The 20,879-nt window shown below is 41.4% G+C and overlaps 4 protein-coding genes across 13 annotated transcripts; all 4 read right to left on the bottom strand.

The window, feature by feature from the left end:
* Window positions 1-386: 386 nt before the first annotated feature.
* LOC138414722 (keratin-associated protein 4-7-like) lies at window positions 387-1,025 on the bottom strand. Of its 2 annotated transcripts, XM_069542473.1 has the most exons (2): window positions 851-1,025; window positions 387-751 (listed from the first exon to the last, which is right to left on the bottom strand). In XM_069542473.1, the coding sequence occupies exons 1-2, from the start codon at window positions 1,023-1,025 to the stop codon at window positions 387-389; spliced, it is 540 nt and encodes a 179-aa protein (XP_069398574.1). The 2 variants fall into 2 exon arrangements, with proteins under 2 accessions (XP_069398574.1, XP_069398573.1); XM_069542472.1 differs by having other exon boundaries at window positions 387-1,025.
* Window positions 1,026-5,846: 4,821 nt separating this feature from the next.
* Window positions 5,847-6,401, bottom strand: LOC138414723 (keratin-associated protein 4-7-like). The gene has a single exon (XM_069542474.1). It carries the CDS (start codon window positions 6,399-6,401, stop codon window positions 5,847-5,849), a length of 555 nt encoding a protein of 184 aa, XP_069398575.1.
* Window positions 6,402-11,342: 4,941 nt separating this feature from the next.
* LOC138414726 (keratin-associated protein 4-7-like) lies at window positions 11,343-11,984 on the bottom strand. Of its 4 annotated transcripts, none has more exons than XM_069542485.1 (2): window positions 11,848-11,984; window positions 11,343-11,721 (listed from the first exon to the last, which is right to left on the bottom strand). In XM_069542485.1, exons 1-2 carry the CDS (start codon window positions 11,982-11,984, stop codon window positions 11,343-11,345), a joined length of 516 nt encoding a protein of 171 aa, XP_069398586.1. The 4 variants fall into 4 exon arrangements, with proteins under 4 accessions (XP_069398586.1, XP_069398585.1, XP_069398584.1 ...); XM_069542484.1 differs by having other exon boundaries at window positions 11,343-11,702; window positions 11,790-11,984; XM_069542483.1 differs by having other exon boundaries at window positions 11,343-11,732; window positions 11,790-11,984.
* Window positions 11,985-16,606: 4,622 nt separating this feature from the next.
* On the bottom strand, window positions 16,607-17,323 carry LOC138414724 (keratin-associated protein 4-7-like). 6 transcript variants are annotated; one of them, XM_069542481.1, is made up of 3 exons: window positions 17,187-17,323; window positions 16,944-17,069; window positions 16,607-16,868 (listed from the first exon to the last, which is right to left on the bottom strand). In XM_069542481.1, exons 1-3 carry the CDS (start codon window positions 17,321-17,323, stop codon window positions 16,607-16,609), a joined length of 525 nt encoding a protein of 174 aa, XP_069398582.1. The 6 variants fall into 6 exon arrangements, with proteins under 6 accessions (XP_069398582.1, XP_069398581.1, XP_069398578.1 ...); XM_069542480.1 differs by having other exon boundaries at window positions 16,607-17,032; window positions 17,168-17,323; XM_069542477.1 differs by having other exon boundaries at window positions 16,607-17,041; window positions 17,129-17,323.
* Between the last annotated feature and the right edge of the window lie 3,556 nt (window positions 17,324-20,879).

Consider the following 20,879-nt stretch of genomic DNA (forward strand, 5'->3'; position numbering starts at 1 on the left):
AATTTTTGGGTAGATTCTGAGTGATTTCATTTAGAAGTGGGGAAGTTTGGAGAGAAGTTAGATCAAGGGCTCAGTATGTCTGATGTTTGCTTATGAAATTCAATGGACCGGCTCTCTTAAACCCTCCACATTTTATTTTATTTTTTATTATTTTATTTATTTATTTTTAAATTTTACTTTATTTTGCTTTACAATACTGTATTGGTTTTGCGTACATCAGCGTGAATCCGCCACGGGTGTACATGAGTTCCCAATCCTGAACCCCCCTCCCACCTCCCTCCCCATACCATCTCTCTGGGTCATTCCAGTGCACCAGCCCCAAGCATCTTGTATCCTGCATTGAACCTAGAGTGGCAATTCGCTTCTTAAATGTTCAAAGCAGAGATTCAGCAGCAAGAGGAGGGACAGCACACGGGGCGGGGGCAGGTGGAGATGACACAGGTGGGGCGATAGCAAGTGGTGTGGCAGGAGACCCGGCCACACACTGGGCGCAGGCAGCAGCTCGGGCGGCAGCAGCTGGAGCCACAGCAAGAGGGGCGGCAGCAGCTGGAGATGCGGGGGCAGCTGGGCTGGCAGCACACAGACTGGCAACACCGGGGCCTGCAGCTGGAGATGCAGCCGGTAGGCCTGCAGCAGCTGGAGCCACAGCTGGACCCACAGCAGGAGGGGCGGTAACAGCTAGAGATGCAGCAGGTGGGGCGAGGGCAGGTGGGCTGGCAGCACACAGGCTGGCAGCACTGGGGCCTGCAGCTGGAGATGCAGCCGGTAGGCCTGTAGCAGCTGGAACCACAGCTGGACCGACAGCAGGAGGGGCGGTAGCAGCTAGAGATGCAGCAGGTGGGGCGAGGGCAGGTGGGCTGGCAGCAGACGGGGCGGCAGCAGCTGGACACACCACAGCTGGGGCGGTAGCAGGTGGTCCTGCAGCAGGTGGTCTGGCAGCAGCTGGGGCGGCAGCAGGTCTCCTGGCAGAGACTTCGGCCACAGCTCTGGTCAGAGCAGACGGAGCCACAACAGGAGCTGACCATGGTGTCAGAGGGTGGAGGTTCTGGGTGAGTTTCCAGGAAATTGAGTTTCTTGAGTCTGAGAGTCTTCTCAGCCCACAGACCCCCTTATACCCTGCTGAAGAGCTGCTATCATGACATCATTATTTCCTTGTTATTGTTTACCCTCCTAGGAAAATTCATCATTTAATTACATAATTGTGTGTTTCTCATTCAGTATTCGAAAATGGAGAAAACAATACCATTCCTTTTCCTGGTAAGAGCCTGTGTGTCCAGTTGAGAGCCCTGTCCCAGTTCTCCCGTTGTGGGTGTCACCTTTGCTCCTGGTGGGTTCAGTACTTACAAAGCATTAGTCATATGACTCCAACACTTATTTTTCGAATGTGATATTCTCTCCTATCACTGCTCTCTGAACTTCAGAGAGAAAAAGTTTCTTATATGACTCACGTATATTTTGCTGTCAAGGGTGAGGGGAACAAGTGCTGGCGAGGTTAAACACTGGAAACAAATTAGAAAACAAGTTGTTTGGGGGAAGGACATCCCACAAATGATATGGATGAATGTGATCCTCTGTGGGCCTCTTGAATGGTAACCACGAGGAAGTTACAAATTCTGTGCCTGATTTCACGCCACTGTCTCAAGCACTTAGCAGTACTCACAGATTTTAAATGGAAGAAACACATTTTTGCTTTATGCCTCCCAGGTCAGGCAACCAGAACGGGATATTTTGATTTATCTTTTAGCTGTCAGACATGTACACAGGAAATTTCATTACAAAAGCATTCATTATATAAAAAAATGTTTGGAATTAATAAGGCTTCAACTGAGCAAAAACATTCTGTTGGGTAGTAAGAGAACTTGACATAGAACTGTTCATCTTCTTCCTGTAGATGCTTGAATGAGACACATGCCTAAGAAACAGTTTGGCAATAGCTAAAAGAAGGGCTTCCCCGATAGCTCATCTGGGAAAGAATCTACCTGCAATATGGGAGACCTGGGTTTGATCCCTGGGTTGGGAAGATCCCCTGGAGAAGGGAATGGCCACCCCCCTTTTCAGTATTTTGACCTGGAGAATTCTATGGACTGTATAGTCCATTGGGTCGCAAAGAGCTAGACACGAATGTACAACTTTCATTTTCAAAAGAAAGGCAGTTATTTTTTAAGTCTTATATTTTATATGGAGGATAATTCCTTTACAAGGTTGTGTAGCTTTCTGCAGTACAACAATGTGATTCAGCCTTAACTATATATATATCCTTTCCCTCTGATACGCCCTCCCACCCCAACCTCGTTTCACCCCTCTAGGTTGTCTTAGAGTACCGGGCTGAGTTTCCTAGGCTATTTTTAAATGAAGAACTAAAATCAACGTATATAGTACGTGGATAAGTTTCACACATCTTTAGTAAATGGTGAGGAATAATGACATTTATCATTTGTAGAGTATTTGCTATGCATTATGCTAAATTTACCAGGCATTGTGCTGAGTTCACTGAGCATTGTGCTGAATATCTTTTATTTGTATTGACTCTTTAATGCAGCTATGATATAGTATGTATTCTTACTACTTATTTAAGCAATAGGCCAAGAAGCATAGAAACATTAAGAGGGGGAAAAATTCTGTAAGATTAAACAGAAGTTAAGCTGTTTTAGGATAGCTGAAGAAGAGGTGGAAAATAAAGCTTGCAAGCCTTTGCTGAAGCATCTTCCTGGAATGTTTCATTTTTGGCGTTATCTTTGCAAACTACTACTCCTCTCTCAAAACCCCAGGTTTCCCCTGAATGCTTCCTCCCAATGAATAACTACCCTGTTCAAATATAATTTGTCCTTGCATTTTGCTCTGAATTTTGCACTCTCTGCTGTACCACAGTTACTTTCTGTCATTCCACTATTGTGATGCAGACACCCTGAAGGCATGAACTATAAAATTTGATTTTGTTACTGAGACAGAGCACATTAGTGACAAATGTTTGTCGAGTGAACGAAGGCTTTTGGATGACTTAATGGTATGTCATGTTCCTTTAAAAAATATGTATGTTTGCCTGGTCAAGAAAAGTGGGAGAAATATTCCAAACAAAGGGATCATGGTTACACTTGAGGGAAAGCACATTTGTTTATGTGAAAAGCAACGTGTCACTCGATAAAACACATTTGTGCAAGTTCAACCTTGATTCATAGAATGGAACCTACTTGCAGGACACCATGGATACATGTGGTATAGTAACGCAGAAACAGATATGATAGAAAGAAGGTGAACATAAGTGTTGACACTTCTCCGCACTTCCAGATATCACAATTTAGATCTCTTTTGTGAGAATTAACCAGGCTTCCCTGGTGGCTCAGACGGTAAAGCATCTGCCTACAATGCAGGAGACCCGGGTTCGATTCCTGGGTCGGGAAGATCCCCTGGAGAAGGAAATGGCAATCCACTCCAGCACTCTTGCCTGGAAAATCCCATGGACAGAGCAGCCTGATAGGCTACAGTCCATGGGGTCGTAAAGAGTTGGACACGACTGAGCGACTTCACTCACTGGTCTAATATCAATCAGCTAAAAATATTTGCTGAACATCCATTGTCTTTGTTTGAATTTCACCCAAAGTTGATATTGAGACAAAGATGTGAGTGCGAGTAGTTCACTTTGCGGAGCGATTCTGGGAAGTACAGATGAGGAAGTGGAAACGAAGGCAGGAAAGAGAGAAAAACCTAAACGTCTGAGTTAATAATGCGGTCACCACCGTGGGTAACTGGGGAATGAATCTGGGGACATCCTGAGGCTGGGGCTCTTAGCTGCCATGATTGTACATCAGGAAATCCCACAGAATCAACTGAATATTATTGTTAACAGTCAATTTGGCTGATATAGAAAACTGAAGGATTTCCCATGCATTTAGCAAGATTTCTTCATAAAATGTAGTGGGAAAAATGAATTCACAGACCTGTGCAATAAATATAAAAAATATGTAAACAAATCTGTGAAATAATATACTTATCTGGTATTGGAGGAATGTATTCACATTTCCTGAAGGCCAAAATATAATATTGAATAAACATCAGAACAAAAAAAATGTACAACTAAAGTTGGGTTAATGAATAAAGACAAACGTCATACAAATGCATCCAATAAGAATGTATCTCTGTTTGTGAAAATAGGTTTTGAATGGGATTGGCAAAGACCAATAACAGGACATTCATTCATTTCTGAACACATTCTTTTGTGTTATATAAATTTTTTTAACTAAAGCTGATATTGGTGTATAAGTGACATAAAATCCTTAGAAAAGAATATGTGTACTTTAAATAAAATTCACAGTTCTCTCTACAGATTCAGTTCCGTAAGTTTTCCAAGTTTATGTTTAAGCTCCAACTTATTATACACTGTAAAATGAAAACTACATTTCAGTCAGTCTATCCAACTCTCAAATTAACTGTTGTGAATTACAAATTGCTTTTGGGGACTGTATGAGTTCCCTAGGAAGCAGACCCAGAGATGAAAAATAGCAAACAGGATGTTTATTGAGAAGTGTTCTTGGATTAGTACTTCTAGAAGGAAAGGGAAGGGAAATGAGCAGAAGTGGACAGGAGAAATCAAGCTGGGATAGAGTTTCAGTAGACATCTAAGCATGGCACTGGAAAGGTCCCTTCTTTGTCTTGGACATAAAATCACAGTCACCAGCAATACCTAGGAAGTGTCACCAGGTCTGTTTCATTGCTTTATACCACCGGCCTGGCACTGAAGGTAGCCCCGCTATAAGGCAGAATAAACTGAATATTCTGAATAATAATAATAAACCAAATCTACTGAAGCTCTGGCTACAAAAATAAAGCAGAACTCCAGTGAATATGCAGAGGCTTCCATGGGGACTCAGAAGATAAGGAATCTGCCCACAGTGCAGGAGACCGGGGTTTGGTCCTTGGGGCAGAAATATCCACGGAGAACGGAACGGCAACCCACTCCAGTATTCTTGCCTGCAGAATTCTGTGGATAGAGCAGCCTGCTGGACTACAGTCTTTGGGGTCACATAGAGTTGGACACAGCTGAGTGACTAACATTTTCACTGTGTATGCTGATGAAGGACTCATTGCATGTGACCCTAAGTAGAAAATGCGTAGACTTTACTAAACTATCTGTGTGATGCTTTTATAGGTTAAAAAACCCTGAAAGGTGGTGGTGTTAAAAACCATGAATTGTGTTCAATCTCCAAATCTTTTCTCCTGTAATTATGTTCATAGATGCCCTATCACTTCAGTTTCAGCCCTTTCCCCCATAAAGACTAGAAAATGATTGATTTATCTATTTTCTAGACATAACTAAGACGTGATCAATGTCTTTTGACCTCTCTTGAAGGTCGATTAATGTGTGTTGTTTGGAAGGTACAGGCAAAATATTTTGGATCAAAATAGAAATCCTTACAAAAAAGAAAGAGTAACAATCAGATTCAATTCTCAGTACTGGTAGGAGGAGGTTTATTTTGGTTCATGGAAATAAGAAGACATAAGAAAATCTTTAACAAAGAGTACTCAAAAAAATATTCATTGGAATTCCATGTTAGAGAGATAAAAATCAGTGGCCCCAAAAGTGATGGAGACAAATTCCTTAAGTATGAAAAATAGATGTGCTGAAGAAAAAGGGAAGAGTGTTGGGAGAATGTAATTTCCTATGAGATTCTGAGTGATCTAATTTAGAAAGGAAGGGAGTTTGGACAGAAGTTAGAACGTGGGCTCGGTATGTCTGGTGTTTGCTTATGAAGTTCAAGGGATCAGTCCTCTTGAACCCTCCAATTTTAAAAAGAAGCTCTGCAACTGTGGGGAGGGAGGAAATGAGGAAGCAGTATGTTCAAAGCAGAGATTCAGCAGCAAGAGGAGGGACAGCACACAGGGCGGGGGCAGGTGGAGATGACACAGGTGGGGCGGTAGCAAGCGGTGCGGCAGGAGACCCGGCCACACACTGGGCGCAGGCAGCAGCTCGGGCGGCAGCAGCTGGAGCCACAGCAAGAGGGGCGGCAGCAGCTGGAGATGCGGGGGCAGCTGGGCTGGCAGCACACAGACTGGCAACACTGGGGCCTGCAGCAGCTGGAGATGCAGCAAGTAGGCCTGCAGCAGCTGGAGACACAGCTGGACCCACAGCTGGAGGGGCGGTAGCAGCTAGAGATGCAGCAGGTGGGGCGAGGGCAGGTGGGCTGGCAGCACACAGGCTGGCAGCACTGGGGCCTGCAGCAGCTGGAGATGCAGCAGGTAGGCCTGTAGCAGCTGGAACCACAGCTGGAAACACAGCAGGAGGGGCAGGAGCAGCTAGAGATGCAGCAGGTGGTCTGGCAGCAGCTGGGGGAGCAGCAGGTCTCCTGGCAGAGACTTCGGCCGCAGCTCTGGTCAGAGCAGACGGAGCCACAACAGGAGCTGACCATGGTGTCAGAGGGTGGAGGTTCTGAGTGATTTTCCAGGAAAGTGAGCTTCTCGAGTCTGAGTCTCCTCGGCCCACAGCCCCCTTTATACCCTGCTGAAGAGCTGCTATCATTGCCATCATTATTTCCTTGTTATTGTTTACCCTCTTAGGAAAATTGATCATTTGATTACATAATTTGTGTTTATCGTGCAGTATTCCAATTTGGAGAAAATAACAGTTTTCCTTTTTCTGATATGTTTGTGTGTGTCCAGTATAAAGATCTATCCCAATACTTTCTTAGTGGGTGTCAATTTTGCTCCTGGTGTGTTCAATGTCTTAACAAAGCATTAGTCATGTGGCTCTGAAATTATCTTTGAGTGTGATATTTTCTCCTATCACTGCTGTCTGAACATCAGAGAGAAAAGTTTCTTTTACGGCTCATGTATATTTTATTGTCAAGGGTGAGGGGGAAATGTGCTGATAAGGTAAAGCATTGGGAAGGATATGGAAAGAAAGATGTTTGTGGGGAGGTTGTCCCACAAATAATATGGATGACTGTGATACTCTGCAAGCATTTTGATGGTCAGGAAGATAGTTAGACCACAACAAATGTTCAAATTCTGTGTCTGTTTGGGCTCTACTGTGTTAGAAGCACTCTCTAAGTGTTAGAAGCACTTAGCTATAGTCACAGCTTTTAAGTAGATGAAACACATTTTTACTGTGTCTCCCAGGCTTGGCAACATGAATGGGATGTTTTGATTATCTTTAATTTTTCAAACTTGTACACAGGATATTTCATTACAAAAGCATTCATTATATATAAACATGTTTGGAATTATTAAGTCTTCAAAAATATGGATCCAAGGCATTCTATTGGGTAGTAAGAGAACTTAACAGATAACTCCTCTTCTTTTTCCTGTAGATGCTTGAATGAGACACATGTGTAAGAAATAGTTTGGCAACAGCTAAAAGAAGGGCTTCCCCGATAGCTCAGCTGGTAAAGAATCTGCCTACAATGTCAGAGACCTGGGTTTGATCCCTGGCTTCGGAAGATCCCCTGAAGAAGGGAGCAGCTACCCATTGCAGTATTCTGACATAGAGAATTCCATGTCCCTGGGGTTGCAAAGAGCTGGACACGACTGAGCGACTTTCATTTTCAAAAGAATGACAGTTATTATTTTAAGTCTCTTTTTCAAATTGGAGGATAATTCTTTTACAAGGTTTTGTAGCTTTCTGCAGTACAACAATATGATTCAGCCATAAGTATATATATGCCCCCTCCCTCTGATCTGCCCTCCACCCCAATCGCATCCCACTCCTTAGGTTTTCATAGAGCACCAGACTGAGCTTCCTATGTTATTTTGACTGAAGAACTAAAATCAACATATATAGTATGGAATATGTTCCATACATCTTCAATAAAATCTGAGGAATAATGATATTTATCATTATATTTACTATGCATTATGCTAAATTCACTAGGCATTATGCTGAGTTCACTAAGCATTGTGCTGAATATCTTATATTTGTTTTGAATCTTTAATATAGCATATAATACAGTGTATATTCTTAATACTTCTTTAAGCAATAGGCCAAAGAAGCATAGAACTGTTGAGGAAAAAAGAAAAAAAACTTGTGTAAGATTAAACAGAAGTTAAGCTGTTTTAGGACAGCTAAGGAAGAGGTGGAAAATAAAGCTTGCAAGCCTTTGCTGAAGCCGTTTCATCTTCCTGGAATGTTTCATCTTTGTCGTTATCTTTGCAAACTATATTCCTCTATCAATACCCCAGGTTTCCCCTGATGCTTCCTCCCAGTGATTAACTACCCTGTTCAAATACAATTTGTCCCTGCATTGTGCTCCGAATTTTGCACTCTCTGCTGTACCACAGTTACTTTGTGTCATTTCAGTTCTGGGATGCAGATACCCTGAAGGCATGAACTATAAAATTTAATTGTGTCACTGAGACAGAGCACATTAGTGACGAATGTTTGTCGAGTGAATGAAGGCTCTCGGATGACTTACAGGTATGTAATAGTCCTTTAAAAAAATGTTTGTTTTGCTTGGTGGAGAAAAGTGGAAGAAACATTCCAAACAAAGGGATCATGGTTACACTTGAGGAAAACCACATTTGCTCATGTGGCAAGCAACGTGTCACCTGATAGAACACATTTGCGGAAGTTCAAATTTGATCCATAGCGTGGAACTTACCTATAGGACACCATGGATACATATGCTGTATTAAGACAGAAACAGATGTGATAGGAAAGAGGTGAACACATATGTTGACACTGGTTCTCTTCACTTGCAGACATCCCAATTTAGCCCTCTTTTGTGAGAAGAAACCACCATCACTGGTTTAATATCAATCAGCTAAAAATATTAGCTGAACATCTATTGTCGTTGTTTGCGTTGCACCCAAAGTAGTTACTGAGTCAAAGATGTGAGTGTAAGCAGTTCACTTGGGAGTAGGGGAGAATTCTGGGGAGTACACATGAGGAAGTGGGAAAGCAAAGCAGGAATGCAAGAAAAACCGGGAAGTCTGGCTTCATAATACGGTTATCACCTAGAGGACTGGGGAATGAATATGGGCCATACCTGAGGCTGGGGGCTATTCTCAGCCATGATATGTCTAAAGAATCCCAAGAATTCCCTGAATATTACTGTTAACAGAGGAGTTGGCTGACTTAGAAAACTGATAGAGTTGCAAGATTTCTTCATAAAAACTGATGGGAAACATGTATTTACAGTTCTCAACAATAAATATAAAAAATATGTAAACAAATCTGTCAAATAATATACTTACCAGGTATTGGAGGAATGTATTAACAATTCCTGAAGGCCAAAAAATAATATTTGAACAAACATCAGAACAAAAAAATGTACAACTAAAGCTGGGTTTGTGAGTAAAGACAAATGTGATACAGATGCATTCAATAAGAATGTATCTCTCTTTGTATAAATAGATTTTCAATGGGATTGGGAAAAACTAAATAATAGGAAACTCACTTCTGAACACATACTTTTGCATTATTTAAATTATTATTATTATTATTTTATTTTTTACTTTACAATACTGTATTAGTTTTGCCATACCTTGACATTAATAAGTGACATAAAATCCTTAGAAAAGAATAAATAGATAAAATTCACAGTTCTCTCTACAGATTCATTTCCATAAGTTTTCTACATTTATGTTTAAGCTCCTACTTATATACACTAAAGATGAAAATTACATTTCAGTCAGTCTTTCCAGCTCTCAAATTAACTGTTGTGAATTACAAATTGCTTTTGGGGACAGTATGAGTACCCTAGGAAGAAGACCCAAAGATGAAAATTTACAAACAGGATGGATGTTTGTCAAGAAGTGCTCTTGGAATTAGTACTTCTAGAAGGAAAGGGAAGGGAAGTGAGCAGAAGTGGACAGCTGGAGAAATCAAGCTGGGATAGTTTCAGTGGACGTCTAAGCATGGCACTGGAAAGGTCCCTTTTTTGTCTTGAACGTAAAATCACAGTCTCCAGGAATACCTAGGAAGTGTCACCAGATCTGTTTCATTGCTTTATACCACCTGCCTGGCACTGAAGGTAGCCCCTCTATAAGGCAAAATAAACTGAATATTCTGAATAATAAGAATAATAATAATAAACCAAATATCTACCAGAATAAAGCAGAACTCCCCTGTATATGTAGGGGCTTTCAGGGTGGCTCAGAAGATAAAGAATCTGCCCTCAATGCAAGAGACCTGGGTTCAACCCTTGGGGCAGAAAGATCCCCCAGAGAATGGAATGGCAACCCACTCCAGTATTCTTGCCTGCAGAATTAGGTGGACAGAGGAACCTGGTGGGCTACAATCCATGGGGTCGCAAAGAGTTGGAAACGGCTGAGTGAGAAACATTTTCACTCTGTATATGGATGAAGGAATCATTGCATGTGACCCTAAGTAGAAAATACACAGACTTTACTAAACTGTCTGTGCAATGCTTTTATAGGTAAAAAAACAAACAAACAAACAAAATTTTGTTCTATATTTTCAAGCAATATTATATGGTACATCAGGATCATCTTCACAGGGAAATGTCCCTGTATTATTATTTTTTTATTTTTACTTTATTTTACTTTACAATACTGTATTGGATCCCTGATAACAGTGAATAAAATACTCTCAAACACAATTTATTTAAGAATAAAGCTTTTATAAAAGTGAAAAAAAAAAAAAACCCTGAATGCTGGTGCTCTTTAAAATCATGAATTGTGTTAAATCTTTTCAAAACTTTCCTCCTGTCATTATAGTCATGATGCTCTATCACTTCAGTTTCACCCCTTTCCCCCATAAAGACTAGAAAATGATTAGTTTATCTATTTTCTAGACATAACTAGGAAGTGATCAATGTCTTTGACCTCTGTTGAAGGTCGATTAATGTGTTTTATTTGGAAGGTGCAGGCAAAATACAACGCATGTAAGAATTAAAGATTTTAAAATTTAAAAAATAAAAAACTAAAAAAAATAAATAAATAAATAAATAAAATTAAAAAAAGAAAGAGAGTAACAATCAGATTCAATTCTCAGTACTGGTAGGAGGAGGTTTATTTTGGTTCATGGAAATAAGAAGACATAAGAAAATCTTTAACAAAGAGTACTCAGAAAGTCTTCATTGGAATTCTGTGTCAGAGAGAGAAAAATCAGTGGCCCCAGAAGTGATGGAGACAAATTCCTCAAGTATGAAAACCAGATGTGCTAAAGAAAAAGCGAGGAGTGTTTGCGGTATTGTAATTTCCTAGGACATTCTGAGTGATCTCATTTAGAAGGGAGGGAGTTTGGACAGAAGTTAGAACGTGGACTCAGTATGTCTGGTGTTTGCTTATGAAGTTCAAGGAATCATTTCTTTTGAACCCTCCACATGTTAAAAAGCTCTGCAATTGTGGGGAGGGAGGAAATGAGGAAGCAGTATGTTCAAAGCAGAGATTCAGCAGCAAGAGGAGGGACAGCACACGGGGCGGGGGCAGGTGGAGATGACACAGGTGGGGCGATAGCAAGTGGTGTGGCAGGAGACCCGGCCACACACTGGGCGCAGGCAGCAGCTCGGGCGGCAGCAGCTGGAGCCACAGCAAGAGGGGCGGCAGCAGCTGGAGATGCGGGGGCAGCTGGGCTGGCAGCACACAGACTGGCAACACCGGGGCCTGCAGCTGGAGATGCAGCAGGTAGGCCTGCAGCAGCTGGAGACACAGCTGGACCCACAGCTGGAGGGGCGGTAGCAGCTAGAGATGTAGCAGGTGGGGCGAGGGCAGGTGGGCTGGCAGCACACAGGCTGGCAGCACTGGGGCCTGTAGCAGCTGGAGATGCAGCTGGTCGGCCTGTAGCAGCTGGAACCACAGCTGGAAACACAGCAGGAGGGGCAGGAGCAGCTAGAGATGCAGCAGGTGGGACGAGGGCAGGTGGGCTGGCAGCAGATGGGGCGGCAGCAGCTGGACACACCACAGCTGGGGCGGTAGCAGGTGGTCCTGCAGCAGGTGGTCTGGCAGCAGCTGGGGGAGCAGCAGGTCTCCTGGCAGAGACTTCGGCCGCAGCTCTGGTCAGAGCAGACGGAGCCACAACAGGAGCTGACCATGGTGTCAGAGGGTGGAGGTTCTGGGTGAGTTTCCAGGAAAATGAGTTTCTCGAGTCTGAGACTCTTCTCGGCCCGCGGTCCCTTTATACCCTGCTGAAGAGCTGCTATCATGACATCATTATTTCCTCGTTGTTGTTTACCCTCCTAGGAAAATTGATCATTTAATTACATAATTGTTTGTTTATCATTCAGTATTTGAAAGTGGAGAAAACAGTTCTTTCCCTTTTCCTGGTATGCTCCTGTGTGTCCAATTGAAAGCCCTATCTCACTTCTTCCGTAGTGGGTGTCCCTGTTCCTCCTGCTGGGTTCATTGTCTTACAAAGCATTAGTCGTATGACTCTAACACTTTTTTTTAGAATGTGACATTCTCTCCTATCATTGCTCTCTGAACTTCAGAGAGAAAAATTTTCTTATATGGCTCATGTATATTTTGTTGTCAAGGACAAGGAGAAAAAGTGCTGGTCAGGTGAAACACTGGAAATGAATCAGAAAGAAAGATGTTTGGGGGGATGATGTCCCACAAATAATATGGACGATTGATATCCTATGTGGGCATCTTGGATGGAAAGGAAGATAGTTAGACCACAAGGAAGTTTCAAATTCTGTGTCTGATTTCATTCCACTGTTTCACTTAGCAATACTCACAACTTTTACATAGAAGAAAAATATTTTTGCTGTATGTCTCCCAGGCTTGGCAACAAGAATGGGATATTTTGATTTATCTTTTAGTTGTCAAACTTGTACACAGGATATTTCATTACAAAAGCATTCAGTAATTACAAACATGTTTGGAGTCATTAAGCCTCCAATAATATGCATCCAAGACATTCTGTTGGGTAGTAAGAGAACTTGACCGATAACTCCTCATCTTTTTCCTGTAGATCCTTGAATGAGACACATGCATAAGAAACAGTCTGGCAATAGCTGAAAGAAGGGCTTCCCTGATAGCTCAGCCGGAAAGGAATCCGCCTGCAGTGTGGGAGACCTGGGTTTGATCTCTGGGTTAGGAAGGCCCCTGGAGAAGGAAACGGCTACCCATTCCAGTATTCTGACCTGGAGAATTCTATGGACTGTGTAGTCATTGGGATCACAAAGAGCTAGACTCGACTGAGTGACTTTCATTTTCGAAAGAATGACAGTTATTTTTTTAAGTCTTTATTTTTTAATTGGAGAATAATTCCTTTGCAAGGTTGTGTAGCTTTCTGCAGTACAACAATGTGATTGAGCCATAAGTATATATATGTCCCCTCCCTCAGATCCACCCTCCCAACCCAATCCCATCCCACCCCTCTAGGTTTTCATAGAGCACCAGACTGAGCTTCCTATGTTTTTTTTTAACTGAAGTACTGAAATCAACATATACAGTATGTGGACAAGTTCCATACATCTTCAATAAAAGTGAGGGATAATGATATTTATCATTTGTAGAGTATTTACTGTGCATTTTGCTAAATTCACTAGGCACTATGCTGAGTTCACTAAGCATTGTGCTGAATATCTTATATTTGTTTTGAATCTTTAATACAGCATGTAATATAGTGTGCATTCTTACTAGTTCTTTAAGCAGTAGGGAAAGAAGCATAGAAATGTTAAGAGGAAAAAGAAAAAAGACTCGTGTAAGATTAAACAGAAGTTAAGCTGTTTTAGGACAGCTGAGGAAGAGGTGTAAAATAAAGCTTGTATGCCTTTGCTGAAGCTGTTTCATCTTCCTGGAACGTTTCATCTTTGTCGTTATCTCTGCAAACTCCTATTCCTCTGTCAATACCCCAGGTTTCCCATGACTGCTTCCCCCCAGTGAGTAACTGCCCCATTCAAATATAATTTGTCCCTGCATTGTGCTCTGAATTTTGCACTCTCTGCTGAACCACAGTTACTATCTATCATTCCACTTCTGCGATGCAGATCCCATGAAGGCATGAACTATAAAATTTAACTTTGTTATTGAGACAGAGCACATTAGTGACAAATGTTTATCGAGTGAATGAAGGCTTTTGGATGACTTATGGGTATATAATGGTCCTTTAAAAAATAGTCTGTTTTGCCTGGTGGAGAAAAGTGGGAGAAACATTCCAAACAAAGGGATCATGGTTACACTTGAGGAAAACCACATTTGCTCATGTGGCAAGCAACGTGTCACCTGATAGAACACATTTATGGAAGTTTAAATTCGATCCATAAAATGGAATTTACTTATAGGACACCATGGACACATTTGTTGTATAAACACAGAAACAGATATGATAGAAAAGAGGTGAACACAAGTATTGGCACTGGTTCTCTTCATTTCCAGACATCCCAAGTTAGCCCTCTTTTGTGAGAAGTAACCACCACCACTGGTTTAATGTTAATCAGCTAAAATTGTTGGCTGAACATCCATTGTCTTTGTTTGAATTTCACCCGAAGTAGATATTGAGACTTTGCGGGGAGGTATCCTGGGAAGTACACATGAGGAAGTTGGAAAACAAGGCAGCAATGACGAAAAACCCTCAACTCTGAGTTAATTATGCGGTTACCAGTTACCACCAGGGTAACTGAGGAATGAATATGGGGACATACTGAGGCTGGAGGATATTAGCTACCATGACTGTATGTCTAGAAAATCCCGCAGAATCAGCTGAATATTATTGTTAACAGTGAAGTTGGCTGGCTTAGAAAATGGATGGATTTCCTGTGCACTTAGCAATATTTCTTCATAAAATGTGATGGGAAACATGTATTCACAGTCCTTAATAAGAAATATAAAAAAACACGTAAACAAATCTGTCAAATAATATACTTACTTGCTATTGGAGAAATGCATTAACATTGCCTGAATGCCAAAAATTATTATTTGAATAAACATCAGAACAAAATAATATTCAACTGGGTTAATGAATATTCAGCTAGGTTAATGAATAAAGACATAAATGTCATACAAATGCACTCAGTAAGAATGTATCTCTGTAAAAATAGGTTTTGAATGGGACTGGCAACTATTGATAGGAAACTCACTTGATCACATTCTTTTGTTATGTAGACTTTCAGAAAAAGCATGTGTATGTGTATAAGTGACATAAAATCCTTAGAAAAGAATAAAAGTACTTCAGATAAAATTTGCAGTTCTCTCTACAGATTCATTTCCATAAGTTTTCTACATTTATGTTTAAGCTCCTACTTATTTTACACTAAAAGATGAAAACTAGATTTCAGGCAGTCTTTCCAGCTCTCAGATTAACTGTTGTGATTTACATATTGCTTTTTGGGACTGTTTGAGTTCCCTAGGAAGCAGACCCAGAGATGAAAATTAGTAAACAAGATGTTTATCGAGAAGTGCTCTTGGAATTAGTACTTCTAGAAGGAAAGGGAAGGGAAGTGAGCAGAAGTGGACAGCTGGAGAAATCAAGCTGGGATAGAGTTTCAGCGGACATCTAAGCATGGCGCTGGAAAGGTCTTGAACATAAAATCACAGTCTCCGGAATACCTAGGAACTGTCACCAGATCTGTTTCATTGCTTTATATCACCTGCCTGGCACTAAAGGTAGCCCCTCTATAAGGCAGAATACACTGAATATTCTGAATAGTAATAATAATAAACCAAATGTACTGAAGCCCTGGCTACCAGAATAAAGCAGAACTCTACTGTAGATGTAGGGGCTTCCAGGGTGGCTCAGAAGATAAAGAATCTGCCCGCAGTGCAGGAGGCCTGGGTTCAATCCTTGGGGCACAAAGATCCCCCAGAGAATGGAATGGCAACCCACTCCAGTATTCTTGCCTGCAGAATTCCATGGACAGAGCAACCTGGTGGGCTATAATCCATGGGGTCGCAAAGAGCTGGACACAGCTGAATGACTAACATTTTCACTCTGTATATGGATGAAGGAATCATTGCATGTGACCCGAAGTAGAATATACATAGACTTTACTAAACTATCTATGCAATGCTTTTATAGGTGAAAAAACTCTGAAAGCTGGTATTGTTAAAATCATAAATTGTGTTAAGTCTTTTCAAAACTTTCCTCTTGTTAATATATTCATAGATGGTCTATCACTTCTGTTTAACTCCTTTCCCCGCTAATGACTAGAAAATGATTAATTTATCTGTTTTCTAGACATAAGTAGGCAGTGGTCAATGTCATTTGACCTCTCTTGAAGGTTGATTAATTAGTGCTGTTTCTCAGGTGCAGGTAAAATACAATCACTTTTGATCAAAATGTAAATCCTTAAACAAAAAGAAAAAGAGTAACAATCAGATTCAATTCTCAGTTCCAGGAGGACATTTATTTTGGTTCATGGAAATAAGAAGACATAAGAAAGAATACTCAAAAAGTTCATTGGAATTCTGTGTCAGAGAGAGAAAAATCAGTGGCCCCAGAAGCGATGGAGACAAATTCTTTAAGTACAAAAAATAGATGTGCTGAAGAAAAAGGGAGGAGTTTTGGGGAGACTGTAATTTCCTGTGAGATTTTGAGTGATCTCATTTAGAAGAGAGGGAGCTAGGACAGAAGTTCGAACATGGGCTCAATATGTCTGGTATTTGCTTATGAAATTCAAGAGACCAGTTCTCTTGAACCCTCCACATGTTAAAAAGCTCTCCAACTGTGGGGAGGGAGGAAATGAGGAAGCAGTATGTTCAAAGCAGAGATTCAGCAGCAAGAGGAGGGACAGCACACGGGGCGGGGGCAGGTGGAGATGACACAGGTGGGGCGATAGCAAGTGGTGTGGCAGGAGACCCGGCCACACACTGGGCGCAGGCAGCAGCTCGGGCGGCAGCAGCTGGAGCTATAGCAAGAGGGGCGGCAGCAGCTGGAGATGCGGGGGCAGCTGGGCTGGCAGCACACAGGCTGGCAGCACCGGGGCCTGCAGCTGGAGATGCAGCAGGTAGGCCTGCAGCAGCTGGAGACACAGCTGGACCCACAGCTGGAGGGGCGGTAGCAACTAGAGATGCAGCAGGTGGGGCGAGGGCAGGTGGGCTGGCAGCACACAGGCTGGCAGCACTGGGGCCTGTAGCAGCTGGAGATGCAGCAGGTGGGGCGAGAGCAGGTGGGCTGGCAGCACACAGGCTGGCAGCACTGGGGCCTGTAGCAGCTGGAGATGCAGCCGGTAGGCCTGTAGCAGCTGGAACCACAGCTGGAAACACAGCAGGAGGGGCGGGAGCAGCTAGAGATGCAGCAGGTGGGGCGAGGGCAGGTGGGCTGGCAGCAGACGGGGCGGCAGCAGCTGGACACACCACAGCTGGGGCGGTAGCAGGTGGTCCTGCAGCAGGTGGTCTGGCAGCAGCTGGGGCGGTAGCAGGTCTCCTGGCAGAGACTTCGGCCGCAGCTCTGGTCAGAGCAGACGGAGCCACAACAGGAGCTGACCATGGTGTCAGAGGGTGGAGGTTCTGGGTGAGTTTCCAGGAAAGTGAGTTTCTTGAGTCTGAGTGTCTCCTCTGCCCACAGCTCCCTTTATACCCTGCTGAAGAGCTGCTATCATGACATCATTATTTCCTTGTTATTGTTTACCCTCCTAGGAAAATTGATCATTTAATTACATAATTGTGTGTTTATCATGCAGTATTACAAATTGGAGAAAATAAAACTTTTCCTTTTCCTGATATTGCTCCTGTGTGTCCAATTGAAAGCCATATCCAAATTCTCCTTAGTGGGTGTCAGTTTTGCTCTTGGTGTGTTCAATGTCTTAACAAAGCATTAGTCATATAACTCCAACATTTTTGTTTGAATGTGATATTCTCTCCTGTCACTGCTCTCTGAACATCAGAGAGAAAAAGTTTCTTATATGACTCATGTATATTTTGGTGTCAAGGTTGAGGCGAACAGGTGCTGATAAGGTGAAGCACTGGAAAGGATATGGAAAGAAAGATGTTTGTGGGGAGGTTGTCCCACAAATAATAGGGATGATTGTGATACTCTGTAGGCATTTTGATGGTCAGGAAGATAGTTAGACCACAACAAGTTTTCAAATTCTGTGTCTGTTTGGGCTTTACTGTCAGAAGCACTTAGCTATAGTCACAGCTTTTAAGTAGAAGAAACACATTTTTACTGTGTCTCCCAGGCTTGGAAACAAGAATGGGATATTTTGATTTATCTTTTAGTTGTCAAACTTGTACACAGGATATTTCATTACAAAAGCATTCAGTAATTACAAACATGTTTTGAGTCATTAAGCCTCCAATAATATGCATCCAAGACATTCTGTTGGGTAGTAAGAGAACTTGACCGATAACTCCTCATCTTTTTCCTGTAGATCCTTGAATGAGACGCATGCATGAGAAACAGTCTGGCAATAGCTGAAAGAAGGGCTTCCCTGATAGCTCAGCCGGAAAGGAATCCGCCTGCAGTGTGGGAGACCTGGGTTTGATCTCTGGGTTGGGAAGATCCCCTGGAGAAGGGAATGACTACCCATTCCAGTATTCTGACCTGGAGAATTCTATGGACTGTGTAGTCATTGGGATCACAAAGAGCTGGACTCGACTGAGCGACTTTCATTTTCAAAAGAATGACAGTTATTTTTTTAATATAAATTTATTTATTTTAATTGGAGGTTAATTACTTTACAATATTGTGTTGGTTTTGCCATACATCAACATTATTTTTTTAAGTCTTTATTTTTTAAATGGAGGATAAATCCTTTACAAGGTTGTGTAGCTTTCTGCAGTACAACAATGTGATTCAGCCATAAGTATGTATATATGTCCCCTCCCTCTGATCTGCCCTCCACCCCAATCCCATCGCACCCCTCTAGGATTTCATAGAGCACCAGATTGAGCTTCATATGTTATTTTTAACTGAAGAAGTAGAATTAGCATATATAGTATGTGGATATGTTCCATACATCTTCAATAAAATCTGAGGAATAATGATATTTATCATTTGTATTTACTATGCATTATGCTAAATTCACTAGGCATTATGCTGAGTTCACTAAGCATTGTGCTGAATATCTTATATTTGTTTTGAATCTTTAATACAGCATATAATACAGTGTATATTCTTAATACTTCTTTAAGCAATAGGCCAAAGAAGCATAGAACTGTTGAAGAAAAAAGAAAAAAACTTGTGTAAGATTAAACAGAAGTCAAGCTGTTTTAGGACAGCTGAGGAAGAGGTGGAGAATAAAGCTTGCAAGCCTTTGCTGAAGCCATTTTATCTTCCTGGAATGTTTCATCTTTGTCGTTATCTTTGCAAACTATATTCCTCTATCAATACCCCAGGTTTCCCCTGATGCTTCCTCCCAGTGATTAACTACCCTGTTCAAATACAATTTGTCCCTGCATTGTGCTCTGAATTTTGCACTCTCTGCTGTACCACAGTTACTTTGTGTCATTTCAGTTCTGGGATGCAGATACCCTGAAGGCATGAACTATAAAATTTAATTGTGTCACTGAGACAGAGCACATTAGTGACAAATGTTTGTCGAGTAAATGAAGGCTTTTGGATGACTTAAGGGTATGTAATGGTCCTTTAAAAAATACATCTGTTTTGCCTGGTTGAGAAAAGTGGGAGAAACATTCCAAACAAAGTTACACTTGAGGAAAACCACATTTGCTCATGTGGCAAGCAATGTGTCACCTGATAAAACACATTTGTGGAAGTTCAAATTTGATCCATAGCGTGGAACTTACCTGTAGGACACCATGGATACATGTGCTGTATAACACAGCACACAGAAACAGATGTGATAGGAAAGAGGTGAACACATATGTTGACACTGTTTCTCTTCACTTGCAGACATCCCAATTTAGCCCTCTTTTGTGAGAAGTAACCACCATCAAGTTAATATCAATCAGCTAAAAATACTTGCTGAACATCTATTGTCTTTGTTTGAATTGCACACAAAGTAGATACTGAGACAAAGATGTGAGTGCAAGTAGCTCACTTGGGAGTGGGGGGAAATTCTGGGAGGTACACATGAGGAAGTGGGAAAGCAAGGCAGGGACGAAAGAATACCCATAAGTCTGACTTAATAATGCGATTACCACCTGGGTAACTGGGGAATGAATCTGGGGCATACCTGAGGCTGGAGGCTATTCACCACCATGATTATATGTCTAGAAAATCCCAAGAATCACCTGAATATTATTTTTAACAGTGAAGTTGGCTGACTTAGAAAAGCGATAGATTTCTTATGCACTTAGCAAGATTTCTTCATAAAAACTGATGGGAAACATGTATTCACAGTTCTCAACAATAAATATAAAAAATATGTAAGCAAATCTGTCAAATAATATACTTCCCTTGTATTGGAGGGATGTAACATTGCCTGAAGGCCAAAAAATAATATTTGAATAAACATCAGAACAAAAAAAAGTGTGCAACTAAAGCTAGGTTTGTGAATAAAGACATAAATGTGATGCAAATGTATTCAATAAGAATGTATCTCTGTTTGTATAAATAGGTTTTCAGTGGGATTGGCAAAAACTAATAATAGGAGACCCACTTCTGAACACATTCTTTTGTGTTATTTAAATTTTTAAATAAAGCAGATATTGATGTATAAGTGACCTAAAATCCTTAGCAAAGAATAAATGTATTTTAGATAAAATTCACAGTTCTCTCTACAGATTCATTTCCGTAAGTTTTCTATGTTTATGTTTAAGCTCCTACTTATTATACACTAAAGATGAAAAATAAATTTCAATCAGTCTTTCCAGCTCTTAGATTAACTGTTGTGAATTACAAATTGCTTTTCGGGACTGTTTGAGATCCCTAGCAAGCAGACCCAGAGGTAAAAATTAGCAAACAGGATGTTTATTGAGAAGTGTTCCCGGGATTAGCACTTCTAGAAGGAAAGGGAAGGGAAGTGAGCAGAAGTTGCACTGGAAAGGTCCCTTTTTTGTCTTGAACATGAAATCACAGTCTCCAGGAATACCTAGGAACTGTCACCAGGCTGTTTCATTCATTTATATCATCTGCTCGG

Source organism: Ovis canadensis, chromosome 11 (assembly GCF_042477335.2).
Source record: "Ovis canadensis isolate MfBH-ARS-UI-01 breed Bighorn chromosome 11, ARS-UI_OviCan_v2, whole genome shotgun sequence".
NCBI classification, from domain to species: Eukaryota; Metazoa; Chordata; class Mammalia; order Artiodactyla; family Bovidae; genus Ovis; species Ovis canadensis.

Excerpts from the sequence above, each read along its gene's own strand:
- LOC138414722 (XM_069542472.1), bottom strand. The coding sequence starts at position 1,025 with ATGGTCAGCTCCTGTTGTGGCTCCGTCTGCTCTGACCAGAGCTGTGGC.
- LOC138414723 (XM_069542474.1), bottom strand. The coding sequence starts at position 6,401 with ATGGTCAGCTCCTGTTGTGGCTCCGTCTGCTCTGACCAGAGCTGCGGC.
- LOC138414726 (XM_069542482.1), bottom strand. The coding sequence starts at position 11,984 with ATGGTCAGCTCCTGTTGTGGCTCCGTCTGCTCTGACCAGAGCTGCGGC.
- LOC138414724 (XM_069542475.1), bottom strand. The coding sequence starts at position 17,323 with ATGGTCAGCTCCTGTTGTGGCTCCGTCTGCTCTGACCAGAGCTGCGGC.